This window comes from Aquarana catesbeiana, linkage group LG01 (genome assembly GCF_042186555.1).
Source record: "Aquarana catesbeiana isolate 2022-GZ linkage group LG01, ASM4218655v1, whole genome shotgun sequence".
Taxonomy (NCBI): Eukaryota; Metazoa; Chordata; class Amphibia; order Anura; family Ranidae; genus Aquarana; species Aquarana catesbeiana.
In genome coordinates, this window is record NC_133324.1 from 614,992,113 (window position 1) to 615,009,150 (window position 17,038).

Consider the following 17,038-nt stretch of genomic DNA (forward strand, 5'->3'; position numbering starts at 1 on the left):
TATATTTTTTTAAATATAATTTAATATATTATCAGAAGAGAAATAGAACGTATGCACTGTTTTCATATGAAGTAAAGCTACGTGAAATAGAATGGCTTTGTATAAAAGTAAGACTGCTTATAACTTTGCCTTAGACCATGCTATAGTTAGTAAAGGCACAATGGGGGGATAAGCATAACTAATGTATTGTACTTTAAGGGCCCTTTCACACGGGCTTTCTGATCAGGTTTGCCTGTCCGTTTTTCAGACGGACCTGATCGGACACTCCATTCACTCCTATGGGGCAGCGGTGACATGTCCGCTGACATCCGCCGCTATTTGATCTGATCCTGTCTGCAAAATCCAGACGGATGGAAAATAGGACCACCATCCATCTGGATTTTGCAGACAGGATAGAATAGGGGCGGATGTCACCACTGACATCCGCTGCTCTATAGGGCTGGATCGGATTGGATCGGAAAGGATCGGATGAAAATGGACAAGCGGTCCATTTTCACCCGATTTCCCCATAAAGGAGAGTGGGACTGTGTCTGTCTCCGCTCTGCATAATGAGCAGAGATGGACCTGTCATTCGCCTGCTCAGTGGGGATCAGCGGAACGATTCCCCTCTGAGCAAGGGGAGTCCGTCCAGTGGAGGCCCCTGTGTGAAAGGGGCCTAAGTCATCAGTCAATCAGATTTTTGTATTAGATGCAAATTATTTTCCTATGTGTGAGTGATCCATTATTAGTTTGCTAATTAAGGATAATTTAATTTTTTTTAATTAAAAAAAAAACATTAAAAAAAGAGTTACGTATAGCAAAAGCCTGGACTTGATATAATAAGACTTATTTACTAAAGGTCATCTGACACGTCACTCAAAAAATTGTGTCATTAGTCAACTCAATTATCCAATCATGTGAAACTCAGATTTCTGTTCACAATAACAAATCACATGCAGACAATTTTCTCATGATTGGATAATTGAAGTGAATATGTATTATTTTTTTTACCAAAAGACTCTCAGCTCCTTAATAAATCAGCTGTATGTCATCTAAAATGTAAAATCTATAAATACCGTTTCTTTATGTTCTTCATATAGTGCTGTACTACTTTTCAGATCTTATGATCTTATAACTAGTAAGCTATGAAACATTTCCTGTTTCAATCAATGGTATTTTCATGTACAGTTAAACATACAGAGGTAGTGATAGTCTTTCTGTTTATTTTACAGCCTCCTCCTCAAATCTATGACAAGCAGCTGGATGAAAGGGAACATACAATTGAAGAATGGAAAGGTATAGTAAAATGAACTTTCTGTGGGGAAAAAGTTTACAATATCTTTGTGTATACTCCATATATCTGATGCCATAATCTGATATTAGATATGATAGTATATCTATGCACAACAGATAGGGATAGTTGTTAATACAGTACTTATATCAGGTATTTGCAAATATATTACAGTTATAACATTTACACTGTAGAACATTGAAGACAATCTAATTTAGAAAAGTGGCTCCTTTTTATTTGTTTGTTCATTTATTTTGTAGAGCTCATCTATAAGGAAGTTATGAATTTCGAAGAAAAAACTAAAAATGGAGTAGTAAAAGGACAGCCTTCTCCTTCAGGTACTCTTTGTAAATAGTCACATGTTGCCAAGTGTTTCAGCAGTTTTAAACTTGAAGAAACCCTGTCAAAATAAAAAAAAAAAAAAATCCTAACTCATCCCTCCTCTGTGTCCTAGGCACCATCTGGTGTCTATACTTACCTTCGCGGTCACTCACCCAGTGACTCCCATTAGTGCACCTGCAAAATTACTTGCAATCACCAGGTCCTATTAATAATACCTAATATTTTCAACAATTCCACACTGAATGGTACGTATCCCTGTCCCAACGTGACAGTGTTGGGGCCTTGCAATTGGCTTAATGCATTGCTTGATCCCTCATCCCCACAATTAATGGGATTGTATAGAGCAGTGGCAGAAGCTATCCAAGAACAAAGGAGCAGTGTGCAAAGAAAGGCATAGACATTACATTGTATTTAAGACTTTGGAGATTTATTTATTACGACAGGTTGCTTTTAGGGTGATTTCCTATTATGTAGGTATGTGTTTAAATGAATGAACTAGTATGGTTGATTTACTTAAAGGAGTAGAGAATATTCACTTTGCAGTAAATGTAAATGTTCAGTTGGTCAGACACCCAATCATATGCAAGCAAATTTTTTTTTTTTTTTTGTTATTTCCCTTGTACGTGATCGGGTACCAAAAAACGAATTCAGCTTCACCATATACATGCATTTTGGGGGATAAAAGAACCAACTGGCTGGATATCTCTACAAGTATTCATATACAGTATTTACCTGAATAAAACAAAAATAAAATGTTTTTAAAATATTTAGCTATAAATACAAACTAAAGAATGAAAATAAATAAAAAAAAACACTACACATTTCCTTCTTAAGATGAGGGCTGTTTGGACAGCAGAAGTCTAGATTGTACACTAGAGTAAAGCGTGCTAAACAGATACTTGATTTTAAGAGAACACCTAATATGTAGACTCTTTACCCCTGTGAATAATCTATCTGAACTGATTGTGCAGCACTTGGCATAATCATATATCCTACTGTATGTCATAACAGTGCTGGGAACTTGGTGGAAATATTCCCTAGACAGAGAACATCCGTCCCGCTCTCTCATTTGTTCTACCAAGCCAAAGTCAGTCTGGGGAAGTTTCCCACTAAGAAATATATTATCAGTAAAGAAAATGCAAGCCTAGAGGAAACATTTGTGAAACCCTGTATAAACCTACATCATCCAAAACAATCAATATTCAACAATCCTGAGGGGCATTTATGTAAGCATCAGCTTGAGCTGTGAGGATAAAGTGAAAAACAAAAATGGAACAAAGCAGGTTTGGAAAAAGAATGACAGTGCAAGAAATATAAAGAAACTAAATAAACAAACTTGGGGAACTTTCTTCCTCAGCTCCCCGTAATTAAAAATTAGTAAGCTAGTTTTATGATGGAGAAAATGAAGTAAAATTTTTTGTCAAAAAATGTGCAGAAGATCTTTTTTTTTAGAATAGGATTTGTTGAAAGAACATAATATTGAACAAAGCCATTTACGAACAGGACACTGGGATTTGGCTGTGTGTTCTAAAACATAATTTTGAAAAAATTGCTAAGTGTGCACTAAAATAATTTGCTGAAGGGACTTTTGCCATACATTGCCACTAAACCAATACTTTAAATAGTGGGTAAGTGGTGCCATCTTTTAGGCCAGGGGTCTCCAAACTTTCTAAACAAAGGGCCAGTTTACTGTCCTTCAGACTTTATGGGGGCCAGACTAGGCCCAGCGGGTGTAGAAAATGTCCTGGCATCCAGTGGGAGTAAACAATGCCCTATCTTTGGTGACAGTGGGAGGACTAGTGCCCCAACGTTGATGTCAGTGAAAGGAATAGTGCCCCAATGTTGGTGTCAGTTGGAGGAATAGTGCCCCATTGTTGGTGTCAATGGAAGAAACGCTGCCCTATTGGTGTCAGCAGGAGAAATTCTGCCCCACTGTTGGTGTCTGTGGGAGAAATTGTGCCCTTTTGCTGGTGTCAGTGGGAAGAATAGAGCCCCATTGTTGGTGTCAGTGGGAGCAAAAGTTGCCCATCTTTGGTGTCAATGGAAGGAATTGTGCCCCACCGTTGGTGTCAGTGGGAGGAGTTGTGCCCTTTTGATAGTGTCAGTGGGAGAAATAATGCCCCATTGTTGGTGTAAGCAACAGAAATTATGTCCCATTGTTGGGTGTCAGTGGATGGTTTAGTACCCCAAGGGCCAGATAAAAGCAAGCAAAGGTCCACCGGGCCACAGTTTGGAGACCACTGATTTAGACAAATAAAAGCAAAATAAAACAAAACATCCTTTCAGAAGTTGTTGCAGCCTAGATAACCACAACAATAACTCATATGGTTATATACATAAAAAAATTCACCGCAGGTGAATCAATTACTGTAATTTAAAATGCATGCACCAGTAAGATGTTGTGAATGTTTAAATCTCACTCCACTGCTTCAAAAAATGACTCCCATGACTAAATGCATTGCCATATAAGACTTTTCATTGGTATACGGCTTAATATGTAACTTGTTTTTTTTTTTTAACAGGCTAACAAATAAAAAAAAGTTTAAAAAAAAATATATGTATATTTTAGGTTTTATTTATTTTTACCTTGTGTTGCCCTTTCTATATTGTCATCTTGTGTTTTGGCAGACTGAAGGCCCCCATAGATGGCTTGAGAAAAACTAAATTGATTCCGCTGGCCACCCTGGTTCACACGGGTGTCACATATGTTTCCGAAGCATTACGTGTACAAATTAATCGTTCCCTATGAGAGCCGTCTTAACTGGTCCGACACAAGCCGGTCCAACTTTGGTTCCTGCACTACTTTGGTCTGACTTTGGTCCATTTTCAGCCCATTCAATATCATTGAAGTCGGATCAAAGTTGGATCCTCCAACTTGTGACATCCGACATGGTGATTACAGCAGCAGTAAAATGAATTTATGTCACTCTGGGATCGTTTTGATTGGTCAAAGGACAAGTTGGGCTATCTCAAAGTCAGAGCAAAGTGTATCCTTGTTTATTCAAATCAGATGGAAGTAGTACCGATGTAGGACCGATGTCACAGGGTCAGATCTACAGTCATACAACATTTGTGTCGTGCCTGTGTGAACCCAGCTTAACAGCATAGATGGAGGAATCTCCATTGCTGGCTATTGTATTCTGGCAGCCACAGATGCTGGCGCTGCTGAACATTTACAAGAATCACTGTTCAGCTGATGATTTCTCACCTGCCGATTTGTAAATCAATTTTTGTCAAACCAGGTGGTACTTGCAGGTCCACCCAAGGCTCAAAGCCAGTTTAGCAGGAATTTAATGAAAATCAGGCTGTGTATGGTTGTCTTAAAAGGAAACTGAAAGCACTGATAAGAACTGTGTTTTCAGATAAATAGAATCTGTGCAATTTGATTGCCTAATTAATCAAATGATTGATCTGCTAAGTTGAAGTATCTTTTAACTGCCGCTTACAGTGCTATATTCAATGGTCTGTCCAGGATCTAAAAAGAACTTGGAATTTAAAGTCTGTGGGAAAACTGTGCACTGTTTGTGTTTTTTTTTTATTCCAATTGTGAAGTGCCTCATTTGTATGCAGCATGGGGCAGATCAGCGATTGGGGTATATTAGCAATGGAAATAGTGCCAGATTTACCTCCAGAAAAAAATGTCCTTGTCATTCATAAGCCCCAGAATAAATTTAGTTTCATTATATATTTAATAAAAGAAGAATAGCTGAGCATTCTAGCAGTTGCCAAGGACATTTTAATTTATTTCTACCTGGCATTTTCTGCAGCCACAGAGGCATGCAACCTTGAGCACCCAACATTTGTATGGAATCATTTTCATTCAGTTTGCGATAAGTCAAAAGATTTCATTTTCCAAGGAAAGGAAAACCTACTAAGTGGAGGACAAAGGCACAAATGTCAGCATGACTGAGAAGCCTAAACATTAGAAAATGTAAATTTCTCAAGGAGGAGTCCTTTGTTCCTTTAATTTTTTTTCTCTTCAGTCTAGATGCATTGCAAATAACTCGAGGAAGAAAGCAGCCTAAGCACTGTCTCCTACTCACTTAACTTGCAGGGTTTGTCTCTCCAGCAGACTCCCAATTATATTTCACAGTACATTTATGTTTGACTAGAGGAATTATGGCATGCTGTGTTTTATTTGTTTGGAGCTTTGTGTGGCATCTTACCCACTGTGCTCAGTGAATTACATTTTAGAGGTGTTCATGCATACAAATATAACCAATTAAAACATGCTTTCATAAAGACTTTTTAAAAAGCTATATGGCATTATGTGATTTTCTATCCAATGGATATGTGGGTTTCACTGATCTTTATACTAAAAAGCAGCAAGAACAGTGATTTATAATGTGTTGAAATTTTAGTTGTAACTAGAATGAGACATTTTTTTTTCTCATAGCGCATTTTCTATATCTCGGGGTAAGCCTACTTTGATGTTAATGTAGGGAATTTGACAACACTCTTAAGAAATCCTCAGTGGTAATTTTTTAAGAAAATCTACCACCTGACCATTAATTTTAGCAACAGTCTTCCCAGAATATTATATGCTCATTTAACATGTTTTAGGCATGTTAGTGAATTGTAAAAACCTCCCGTGTGTAGACACTCAAAAGACCTAAGACTAATGCCCGAGGAAGTTCATCCTGGGTGAAGATGCCAAACCGTTCCCCACCCTCTTTGGTTTATTATGCTTGAGTGAGTGTCTTCTCAAGACAAGACAATATTTAAAACATTTTAAAATAGGTTTAATTACATGAAAACAGATGATATTTTATCATTTGTATTAAAAAACAGGGAATAGACATACTAATGAAAATTGAGTTTATTACACACAAGTAGTGTGTGTGTGTCCACTGTATGTATTTAATTGGAGTGACCAATCTCCCTAGCAGGATCAAAAGCACATTACACATAATTTAGAAATAATTTATGGAAAGGAGAAATGGAAAGGAGAAATGATGCAAGTAGGCCTTTATAATATTTATTTTTTGATCTTAAAAACACCTTAAAAAAGGGAACATTGATCTTGGGATATTGCAAATTATATATAAAATATGTATATAATGATATACTCATTTTTGGAGGTGTTTTTTGAGTCCAGGAATTTAATATAATAGAATATATAATACATCAATGGGGCGGGGGAATTATCATTTTATGCAAATAATGTGAATACTGTTTTTGCTGTAAGCAGCAATCTCACTGTTTTTTTTTTTTTTGCATGTAACATACTTGATTTTTATATTCTTTCACTTGCAGTTTTTTAAGTTGGTGACAGTGTATCTTTAAAATTCATTGGATTTAGTTCACTAAGAAAGTAGAGACTGTTCCCTTACTAAACTAAATGTTCACTTAGAGAATAATGTGCACCTATGTTCACTTTCCGTGCTGAATTACATGCAGGGGAAAAAAAATGATGCTGCAAATGGGTTAAAATAACACAGCACCACATTCTCTATGCCTTTAGTAAATCAATGTGTAAAGGCATTCTGCGCACAAAAAAATCAAATCCCAGCTGCAAGCAAATTGTGAAAAAAATAAATCCAAATATTATATAAAACGTGCTGCGCTATAGTATATCATCACAGAATATTAAATAAAAAATGTTATATGAATACAATAATAATATACGTGTGTAGTAGGACAAATTGTAGAAACAGCCAAAAAATAATGCTGGAGTCCACAAAAGAAAAGTCCAGAAATTGATAATTCCAACATGTTATAATTAAAATGCAAAATATAAAAAAATTCACTACGTGCAATAAAACGTAAATAGCAATCAACCAAGGTATTTGCTTCTTGAATCCTGTGAGTTTGCAAGAGAAAAGCCTTCATTGTGATATTCCCCTTTTGGGCACACCCTTAACTTTTGAGGATGACCTCCACATAAAGGTTATAGAAGCAGTTTTTAATCTAATCTCGGGCCTCTTGGATTGCTCTCAGAAATCTCTCCTCTCCTCTGCAGATTGATCCCTTATTAATCTCAGCCATCATCTAGAATCCATGGTTATGTGGAATAAATCTTGTTTCTCAAAATAATAATAAAAGTAACATAGTGCTCACTGTCATGTTTAGTATAGCAAGGATAAAAAAATACACTTACATTGGTCAATAAAATATAGCTTAAAAACCACATTCACTGCTACCAGTTATCTCCAATAAAGCCTTAACCAGCTCAGCCAGCCCCTTTTAAGCTCTCTCTCCAAGATCACTCTCATCTGTACAAACTACACCCTTTAGTAAATCAACTGAAATGACTGATATTTTACTGAAAAGACACATGCTTTAATAGCTTAAAGCAAACAGTTTTGCTTTAAAGCCCAACTCTGGGAATTACAAAAGACTACACTTGCAGTGCCCTCCCATTAGGAGGGATATAAAATGTAATACTCTATCAATGTGACTTGTCCCCCAAAGCCTCATCAATAAGGCGCTCTGAGCCATGGTCACATGATGACATCATCAAGTACAATACAGAACTAATAGCCCTGAATTGTATGTGAGAAGAGGAGAGCACTGGAGCCTGCCAGAGTGAGGATTAACTCCAAGGGATATTAAACTCTTGGTTATTTTTGTTTAACAATAACAAAGAATGATATACTTACCTGCTCTGTGCAGTGGTTTTGCACAGAGCAGCCCCGATCCTCCTCTTCTCAGGTCCCTCTTTGGAGCTCCTGGCCCCTCCCTCCTGCTGAGTGCCCCCACAGCAAGCAGCTAGCTATGGGGACATCCGAGCCGAGCCGCAGCTCCGTGTGTGCATTTAGACACAGAGCTGTGGCTCTGACCCATCCCCTCTCTCTCCTCATTAGCTCACTGACTTTGATTGACAGCAATGTGTCTCAGCTAATCAGGAGGGAGTCCCTGAGAGCTGAGGCTCTCGTGCAACATCGCTGGATCGAGATGGGGCTCAGATAAGTTTTAGGGGAGCTGAGGGGGGCTGCTGCACACAGACGGTTTTTTATCTTAATGCATAGGATGCATTAAGATAAAAAACCTTCTGCCTTTAGAACCACTTTAGGTATTACACCTTATTCCTTATTGCTTAGAGTTTATGTGCCTTTAACCCCTGCAGTGTGGGGGCTCTCTACAGCTAATATATTTCCTCCTCTGATACCTAATTAGACAATGACCCAAAACAAGCATGTGTGAAACACTGGATAAGCATACGCTTGATCCAGGTCAGCAATTCACCAAGTGGTGAAGCAAGCATAAGGATGACAGCACTAGAATATGCCTATTTAAGCACAAGTCAGTGATGGCAGCTCCCATATTTGTGCTGGCAGGTTTCCTTTAAGCATGTAATTATATTAGGTATTAAGATACAGTAATTGCCGTGTCAAAAGGCAGTCTAGTTCTGAAGGGTTAATTATGAGAATATAACAGAATTCAGTGAATTGTAGATATACTGATCGAAACAATATAGAACTCCTTTTCAAGCCTGAATCAGAATGACATTAAATATATTTGCATGCATATACTAGTTATTATTTCTTACATCTTCTAAAGTATAACAATTCATTCTAGTCGTTAATATTTATGTCCAGATAAAGCATTACTTAGCTTTTTCTTTTTCATTGAAAGCACAATGATGTATCTGACACTTTATTTTTCAAATTTTATTACACAAATTTAATAAAGTAAGCTTTCAGGCAAGCTCATCATTTTCCCTTGAATTTTTAAATGGTTTTCAGGAACATACGTCGTAAGTTTTATAGGTAAAATAAATATTATGTTCTATTATGTTCTATTGTACTTTCAAACCCACATTCAAATAAAACTAGTCTAGTCTTTCTTTTATGGAAGAGTATTGTAACACACCAATTTTACGGGTTTTAGTTGTGCTAGTGTCTGTGAATATATCTACTGTATACATATACAGTATTTTTTCAGTTTTCACTCGTATATGTGTGTAAACCCAAACTTTTATTAACCATTTTGTTATATCTGTCTGATAAGTATATAACAAAAGTACCTGCCAATTTAGAAATTCAGCCTAACTTCCTGTGTTCTCTGCCTGTGCTGAACTAAAATTCCAAGCAGTGCTATAATTCCTGCTCAGTTCTCACCTGTGATCTGCAGAGCACCCTACCCCCCCCATCTAATGGAGAGGGCAGGTGTTCTGTAGTCCTAATATGCTTTCTGCCATAGAAGACCAATGTTGGTCTTCCGTAGATACAGACATGTGTTGCTAGCAGGATCACCAGGTGAAAATACAAAAAAAAGTAAAAAAAAAAAAAAAATAGTAGCTTTACTACACAGAAATGTTTTACATTTTTGCTCTTGGGTTTAGGTACACTTTTAAAAATGAATACAATTTTAATAGGCATACTTAAAAGATATAATTAAAAAGTATTACTTTTTTTTATTGAGGAGTTGCATGACTGCATATTCTTTACCTCCTTGCTGGTAAAGAAGGAACTGCTAAAATGTAAGCTTAAAGCCTAGTACAAACAAGGCAAATGTCGGGCGACATCGGCCGGTTCAATAGAAAGCGTCCGACATTCGGCTCACGTGTATGGCAGCCAGTCCAACAGAAGCCAGACAAAGGGTCATGACTGACTTAAAATGGTCTGCTGACCGGCTCCCGATCATCGCTCTCAGTCAATGGCGCGCGGGGGGGGGGGTGTTGTACTAACATAGTGGTGTGTGCGAGGCTTTATACAGGGTGATATCAGTAAATCTACTTTTCTGGAAAAAGTTAGCAGTGGGGATCCCACTTTTATCTACTAAGAGAAGGCCCATGGGATTATGGGTCAGGGAAGTAGTTTCCTATTACTCATAGGGGAGCAGGTAGTTCTAGTATACAATCCTGTTTGGATGTCAAACATAATGAGGGAGGAAATTCAGAGGGCCCTTTACCCGTATTGGCTTGGCTTGGAGTGATGAAAATGCAAAATCCCATAAAAATCTGCTCATTGCAGTTTCTCCATGTGTGCAAAATTCTGGCTTTGTTTCATTATTTGCCATCATATGGCAAAAAAGTGGTCACATCTAGGACAAATATAGTTACATATTTATTGGCACACATGTGTAGACTATTGTATGTGTAGACTATTTTATTATTGATGATATTTTACGTGAATTTACTAAGGTTCATTTGCTTTGCCGTTCATTTTCTTAGCACAGGTGCAGCAGTGAACAGCAGCGAGAGCCTCCCTCCGTCCTCATCTGTCAACGATATCTCCTCCATGTCCACTGACCAGACACTGGCATCTGACACAGACAGCAGCTTGGAAGCTTCTGCGGGACCCCTTGGTTGTTGCAGGTGACTAGCCGCCTGCCTAAGAAACCCCACCTTCTTCCGACGATGATGCGATTGGGAACGGATCAGCCTATCTGTATATTTGCAAGAAAAGGAAAGAAAGGAAGTAGAAATGTCAAATATTTCCCTTCTAGCCTGCTTCTCCTAAAGAGTTATGTCATGCAGCTAAGCTCAAATGTATATTTAACTTATAGTTGCTCTGCTTTGGTCTTCTGGTTATGCTTACTACAAAAAAAACAAATGGGTTATTTCACAAACAAAAATTCTCTTTGCATACATTGTAATGGCTGTGAAACCAGCAAGTTCCAATTACCTTTTTCTTATTACGAAATGACAAAGATGTGCAGTAGCCATTCAAGCGTGTGCGTGTCCATATGAACGTATGCGTGTACTGTACGTACTTTTATTTAATCAGAATCGTTTGAATATTTGTTCAAGAGCCTTCCATCTTTCCAGTAGATGGATGTAGATAATTTCACACTTGTACATCAGATGTACTGTATACATGCAAGCATATATGTAATATTATAAAAAAGCAACACAATTGTACAGTAGTTATTACATAGAGCAGTATATATAGTAATAAAGAGCCTGTTTTGTGTTAGCTACAGAAATTATTGCTGTAATATAATGCTTAGTATGTAAGATGTTCAATTCATACATTTGTCAGATTGTGAAAAACAAACAAAACCTTTGTATCATATGTCAAGAATGCATCTTTAGCAGAAAAGAGCATGACGACACAAAGTACAGTAGACAGAATAACATGGATCATACAGAAATGCAGACTTTCTGATCACTTCACACTCCTAATAGCAATTTATTTTTTTACATGCACAATATTTTTTATTTCAGATCAGATGTGCTGAATTAAAGCAGTGGTTAAGGTAAAGTGATCTTGTATACAGCTGTATATTTTAGTTTTTGGAGATATTTTTCCTTTATCAGGTTCAGGAATAAGAAGCACGCAGGTTTCGCGTTAAACTCCTAAACAGCATTGTAATCATTGCAATGACATTTTAGGTGTTACATTCTTGAAGTATGCCTGCTGTTTTACCATTCATTGATAGCAGCACATAGAAAAATCTTCTAATGTGCTAATATTTTATAGATATAAGCCTCAATTCACAAAGCTTTTACACATGGATCATTATTTTAGCCATAAGACTTTCATTTTCAAATCTCATTGGGCTCAGATGACGGTCATATTTTTTTGAAAATAAAGATCCTTATCCTGCCATGCTAGTTTTGAGAATTGAGCCTACGGTCTAGATTCATTTTATCTCCATTTTTCTATTTACAACATAAGCAATCATTTTTTTTTTCACATTAAAGGGGATTTCCATTTTTTTGCTTGCTTCCCGCACTTCCCGGTTTCCACAGAACTATGAGCTGTATTTTTCTGTGGAGTATGCTGGTGAAATCTACTACTGTGACCCTTCCAAACAAAGTCGTGCCCAGCTTAGTGTGTCTACCTGAGATAAATCTTAGTTCACCAAGTAGTTTAAACAGAAGCAGCATGAGAGTCAAGTTGTCCCTAATGCAAGAGGGGTACCGGGTGGCTAAGTGTAAAAAAATGGACATGCCTTTTAAGATTTTAGTAAGAAAAAAATGAGAAAGAATCAGTTTTGGATGATTGCTATAGATATTATTGAATAATTTATGGTCACGGCGGAAAAGTTACTTTTTGCGTTATGAATTATGCATCAGGGACAAAATGTATCATTGTGTTTTATGTTTTAATCCTCAGGAGAATAATACTTTGGAGTCTTATCCTGTTTATGGACTTAACATGTTTTGTTGCATGTTGGCATTTTGTGGAACAGCTTCTGAAAAATAAAGTTTAATCACTGAAATTTCTAAATAGAGACAAAAAATGTTTGACCAGACTTTCATAGTAAACACTGATCACATAATTACTTTTATTTTAAAGTTCTAATAAGCTTTTAAGTAAAATGTATGCCATGAGTTCTTCAGGGTCATTTTGGCAATCAACTAACAATCAGAGCGTCCAATATCAAAACCAATAAGATCAATAATTAATAATATTTTGGATTTCCCTCAATGGTAATAATTTGGATGTTGGCATAGAGGCATCTCCACCTTTTGAGCTGTATTAAGTAAATATAGGGGTGCCTGTAGTTTGGCTAGTTTGCTGGCTATTAAATAACAGCTGAGGAAGGCAAGCAAAGGATTCTTTTCACTGAGTACGTAGTCATATTTATATTAGAAAACACAGTATTTTCTCTACTCCCCTGCACAAAGCCACTTTTGCTAATGTTGTGAACCATGCTCCTACACTGTTTTTGTTGCCTCCCATTCCTAAAGCTTATCTAAACCCCAAAACAGGAATGTAATAAATCACAGCTTACTACTAACTTGAGTGTGGTAAATGCATAAGTTTTTTTATTTTTCTAGTTTTTTTACCTTTATTTTTTCACCTGGTAATCCCGTAAACAACACTTTTTTTCCCCTTAGTATCTAAATGGAATTCTCTTTGTATTTATTGAGGGAGCCATGGTTTGTCACCCAGACTGGACTTTAAAAACGTTTATCTCCATTACACGATTGACTTGTTGGGTTAGTAGTTTATACAAAGAAGATAAGGATGGTTTCTTTTCAGCTCATAAGTGACAAGAATACCATATTTCTGGCAAGATCAACAAGAATTTTCTGTACATGCTAAAATGTTCTTAGCCTAAAAAAACAAAAAAAACAAAAACAAAACAAAAAAACAAATGCAACCACTGCATCTAAAAACTGGTGGATTGCAAAAGGATTTTTTTTTATTTTTGTACTTTGAACAAATTGCATCAGTAAAGTATTTAATGTAAACTTATCAAGCATCACAAATGACATATGTGCAATGTATTCACAGTGTTTCTGCCACTTACTAACTCTGTAACTGGTGATAATGGCAGTACTCATTACTGAGGTATCCTTTGTGCCTTAGAGATGCTAGTGGTTCCCAGTAAACTAATAAACATCCACATGCAATAATGGTGCTTTACAAAATTACTGTATCTGCTGCATGGGTGACAGGTACCCTGGAAGCCCCGAATTAATTAACACCAATTTGATAATTATAAGGACAGTGGTATAATTTTAATTCAAAATACTGTCAGGTGAATTCATAGGAAAAATCTAGCTTAGCACTGTTTTACATCTTATGCAATACCAAGCTACCACTAATAGTTTAAAATTGGAAAAAAAGATTAGTGCGTACCAGGCTTTATAGCTGCGGTTTGACTGCTTTGCAGGTGCAGCACAGTGTACCCACAGTTTTTGTGCGGGTTAGATGCAGTTTCTTATAGGTTTCTATTAGATTGTGTTTTGGTAGGTTTTCTGAAAGCACACCAAAAGTCATGCATGCTGCATCTCTGGTGCACTTTCAGAAAACACACCAAAAATGTGCAATCTAATAAAAGTCTATGAAAACCACAGGTACACTGTGCTTCACCCACACTATAGTCAAACTGCAGCACTGCAGTGTGAAACCGCCCTAGGGCAGGCATCCACTAATAAACTATAATGATAACAATGATAAGCCAAATTTTAATCTCAAAATCATTTGCTCTGAATAGGTTAGAACATCCCTTTTTTATCAAGGTTGTAGTTTATATAGATTGCAATCTATTTCAATTGGTTTTCATAGAAATCACATATGCAGCCGCTATCCTAGACAGCACAAAAAGCCATGAACAGAACAGCCTGATGAGATAATGATACATTATATATTTTCTTTCATAAGTCCCCAATAAATGTTCAAGCGCTAAGCCAAGCTGACCTATGTTTAGCCAATTTAGGACCAGCATGTTATATCCCTTTCCTTTCCAGACCATTTTTCAGCTTTTAGCACTGTGATATCTTGACTGCCAATAACTACTGTTTTATTTTTTTTTTTATATAAAGAAAAAGACCAACAATTTTGAATAAAAAAGTCCCACTTTTGAATATAAAACATATCAAATAAAAATGTCAGGACAGCACGAACACCCCAAAATAACCCCTTTTTGGAATGTTGACACCCCAAGGTGATTTCTTTTTTTGACACAATTTTTTGGAAGTGAAAAAACTTGTTGGCTTTGAGGTTGTTATTCTTGACCTTTTGGTTTGTTTTTCATATTTATTTATTTTTTGCCAAGGTCAAGTTTTGATAATTATGCAGTATAGAGCATGGTTTCTCAACCAAGGTTCCATTGAACCCCTAGGGTTCCTCCGGTGGTTGCTAGGAGTTCCTTGAGCAGTTTCTGACTCTCACATAAGTTCCACTGACACCATTAATGTGTTTAGCTATCTGTAAGGGGGTAATTGTTTCCAATGACCACATGTGTAAGGATAATTCTTCCCACTGACCATCACTCTAATGCATCATGAATTGTAGATATAGTAGATTTTAGCAGGGGCTTCCTGGGACCAGATAATAAGTTATTTCAAGGGTTCCTCTGCGTTGAAAAGGTTCAGAAAGGCTGGTATAGACTTTGCAGCTCTGGTAGTTGTAAAACATAGTTTTGTTTGCCATGCTTTCATTTAAATAATTTCTACAGACTTATGTAGTATACATGTAAAATACACTGTACATCTCGTATTTTGAGTTCTCTTTAGCTGACTGTCCAGGAAATATATTTTTCCTCACTGCTCCCTCACATTTTTATTGTTGTATATATTGTTTACATATGTATAACATTTAATGTATAAGGTTGCAATTAAGAAAGCATATAAGCTTATAAGCTTATATATTTACAGTATATAAGGTTACAATTAAGGAAGACAAAAAAGAAGCATATTGTTATGCGCTGGAGTTGGACACCATTCTTTTACATGGAAAGCATAGATGGCTGGCATACATGTGTCTCTTTATCTTGTAGAATGACTGGCAGGGGGTCTTGATCTCTGTCATGCCTTGCACACAATTTAGTCTTTAAAAGGTCAAAGAGGAATGTGCAAAGTACTGTAACAAATAGCCAGTTTTATTGTCCCAAGCACTCCAATCTTGTTATGAGATATAACAAATTGTCATGTGGCTATTTGCCAAACAAGTAAATGAGTGTTGATTATCTGAATCGTGCTGTCTCATGGTTTTTGCCAAGTACACCACCACCATACAAACATAAGCATCTATGTTGCCACAGTGAATATTGTAACCAATGATCAGGCTCAATGTCCACCTCTCTTTTTAGCCATAGCTCGATGTTCATTGGGTAGGACAATTATTTGTTAGCTAACACAAGGCACAAAAGCTGGTCAGTTTGACAGGACAGAAACGTGCCATTTGTAACATGCCTTAAAGGTTTAGTTACACCAGTGGATAAATTAGAACCTTTGATGATTTAGAAACACAGTTGAGAATGTATTGATATTTGTATTCTCATTTCATTCAGTGTTTTAGGAAATTGGTAACCAAAGAGAAAGGCCTTATAATTGTAACCGTGCCTTCAAGGCAACATAAATATCCATGCACTGTTATTTCTTTAACCTTTAGCTTTTAGGCCTCTTGCACATGATACTCCTGTTTGAGCATCTACTTTTTCAGACGTAATTTCAGGCATTTTTTTTTGTATGTATTTGTGCGTATTTTCACGTATACACGTTCGTGCATTTTTACGTGCATTCACGCAAACTTATTTGCGCGCCCAAGGCGTAAATTACTGTTCAAAAATGCAGATTTTTCTTCCTTTTTTTGGGGGGAGAATACGTGACACTTGTTTATGTGCCTATGTGTATCTGCACATTACAAATGATAGGCTGTATTTTAGCTCAGTAAAAAAAAAAAATCTGTATTGAGCTTTTTCGAGCTGCAGTGTGCAAAAGGTATTATGTTGTTCCAGAGCATGCCTTTTACATTAGCAGATAACATTTCCTTTTTAAAGCAATGTAGAAAAAAAAAAAGGACCTACTGTAGAAATGCAGCTGTTCCTGAGTATGCGGTATTTTTTGGTATAATACTACACAGCACATAGCTACTGCAATAACAGCAGGAGGTTCACATGCACATTTCAAAAATTCTAATTTATATTGCATTGGTGTTTTCTTGAAGCTGAACTCCAGACTTATGTTCAGTCTTGCATGGTTCTATTGAATTTGCTTACTCTAAGCCATTCTGTAGTTATGGACATATATATATATATATATATATATATATATATATATATATATATATATATATA

The 17,038-nt window shown here is 36.6% G+C and overlaps 1 protein-coding gene across 10 annotated transcripts in view; it reads left to right on the top strand.

The window, feature by feature from the left end:
• Positions 1-15,947, top strand: part of MAPK10 (mitogen-activated protein kinase 10) — a 335,312-nt gene extending 319,365 nt beyond the window's left edge. For 9 of the 10 annotated variants that reach the window (XM_073600094.1, XM_073600122.1, XM_073600104.1 and 6 more), the window contains 3 exons: positions 1,212-1,275; positions 1,531-1,608; positions 10,736-15,947. In XM_073600094.1, coding sequence (XP_073456195.1) covers positions 1,212-1,275; positions 1,531-1,608; positions 10,736-10,878 — 285 coding nt within the window. In that variant the 3' untranslated portion in view covers positions 10,879-15,947. Of the gene's footprint in view, positions 1-1,211; positions 1,276-1,530; positions 1,609-10,730 lie in introns of all 10 variants that reach the window. The other variant, XM_073600163.1, reaches the window with a different exon arrangement.
• Positions 15,948-17,038: the final 1,091 nt, after the last annotated feature.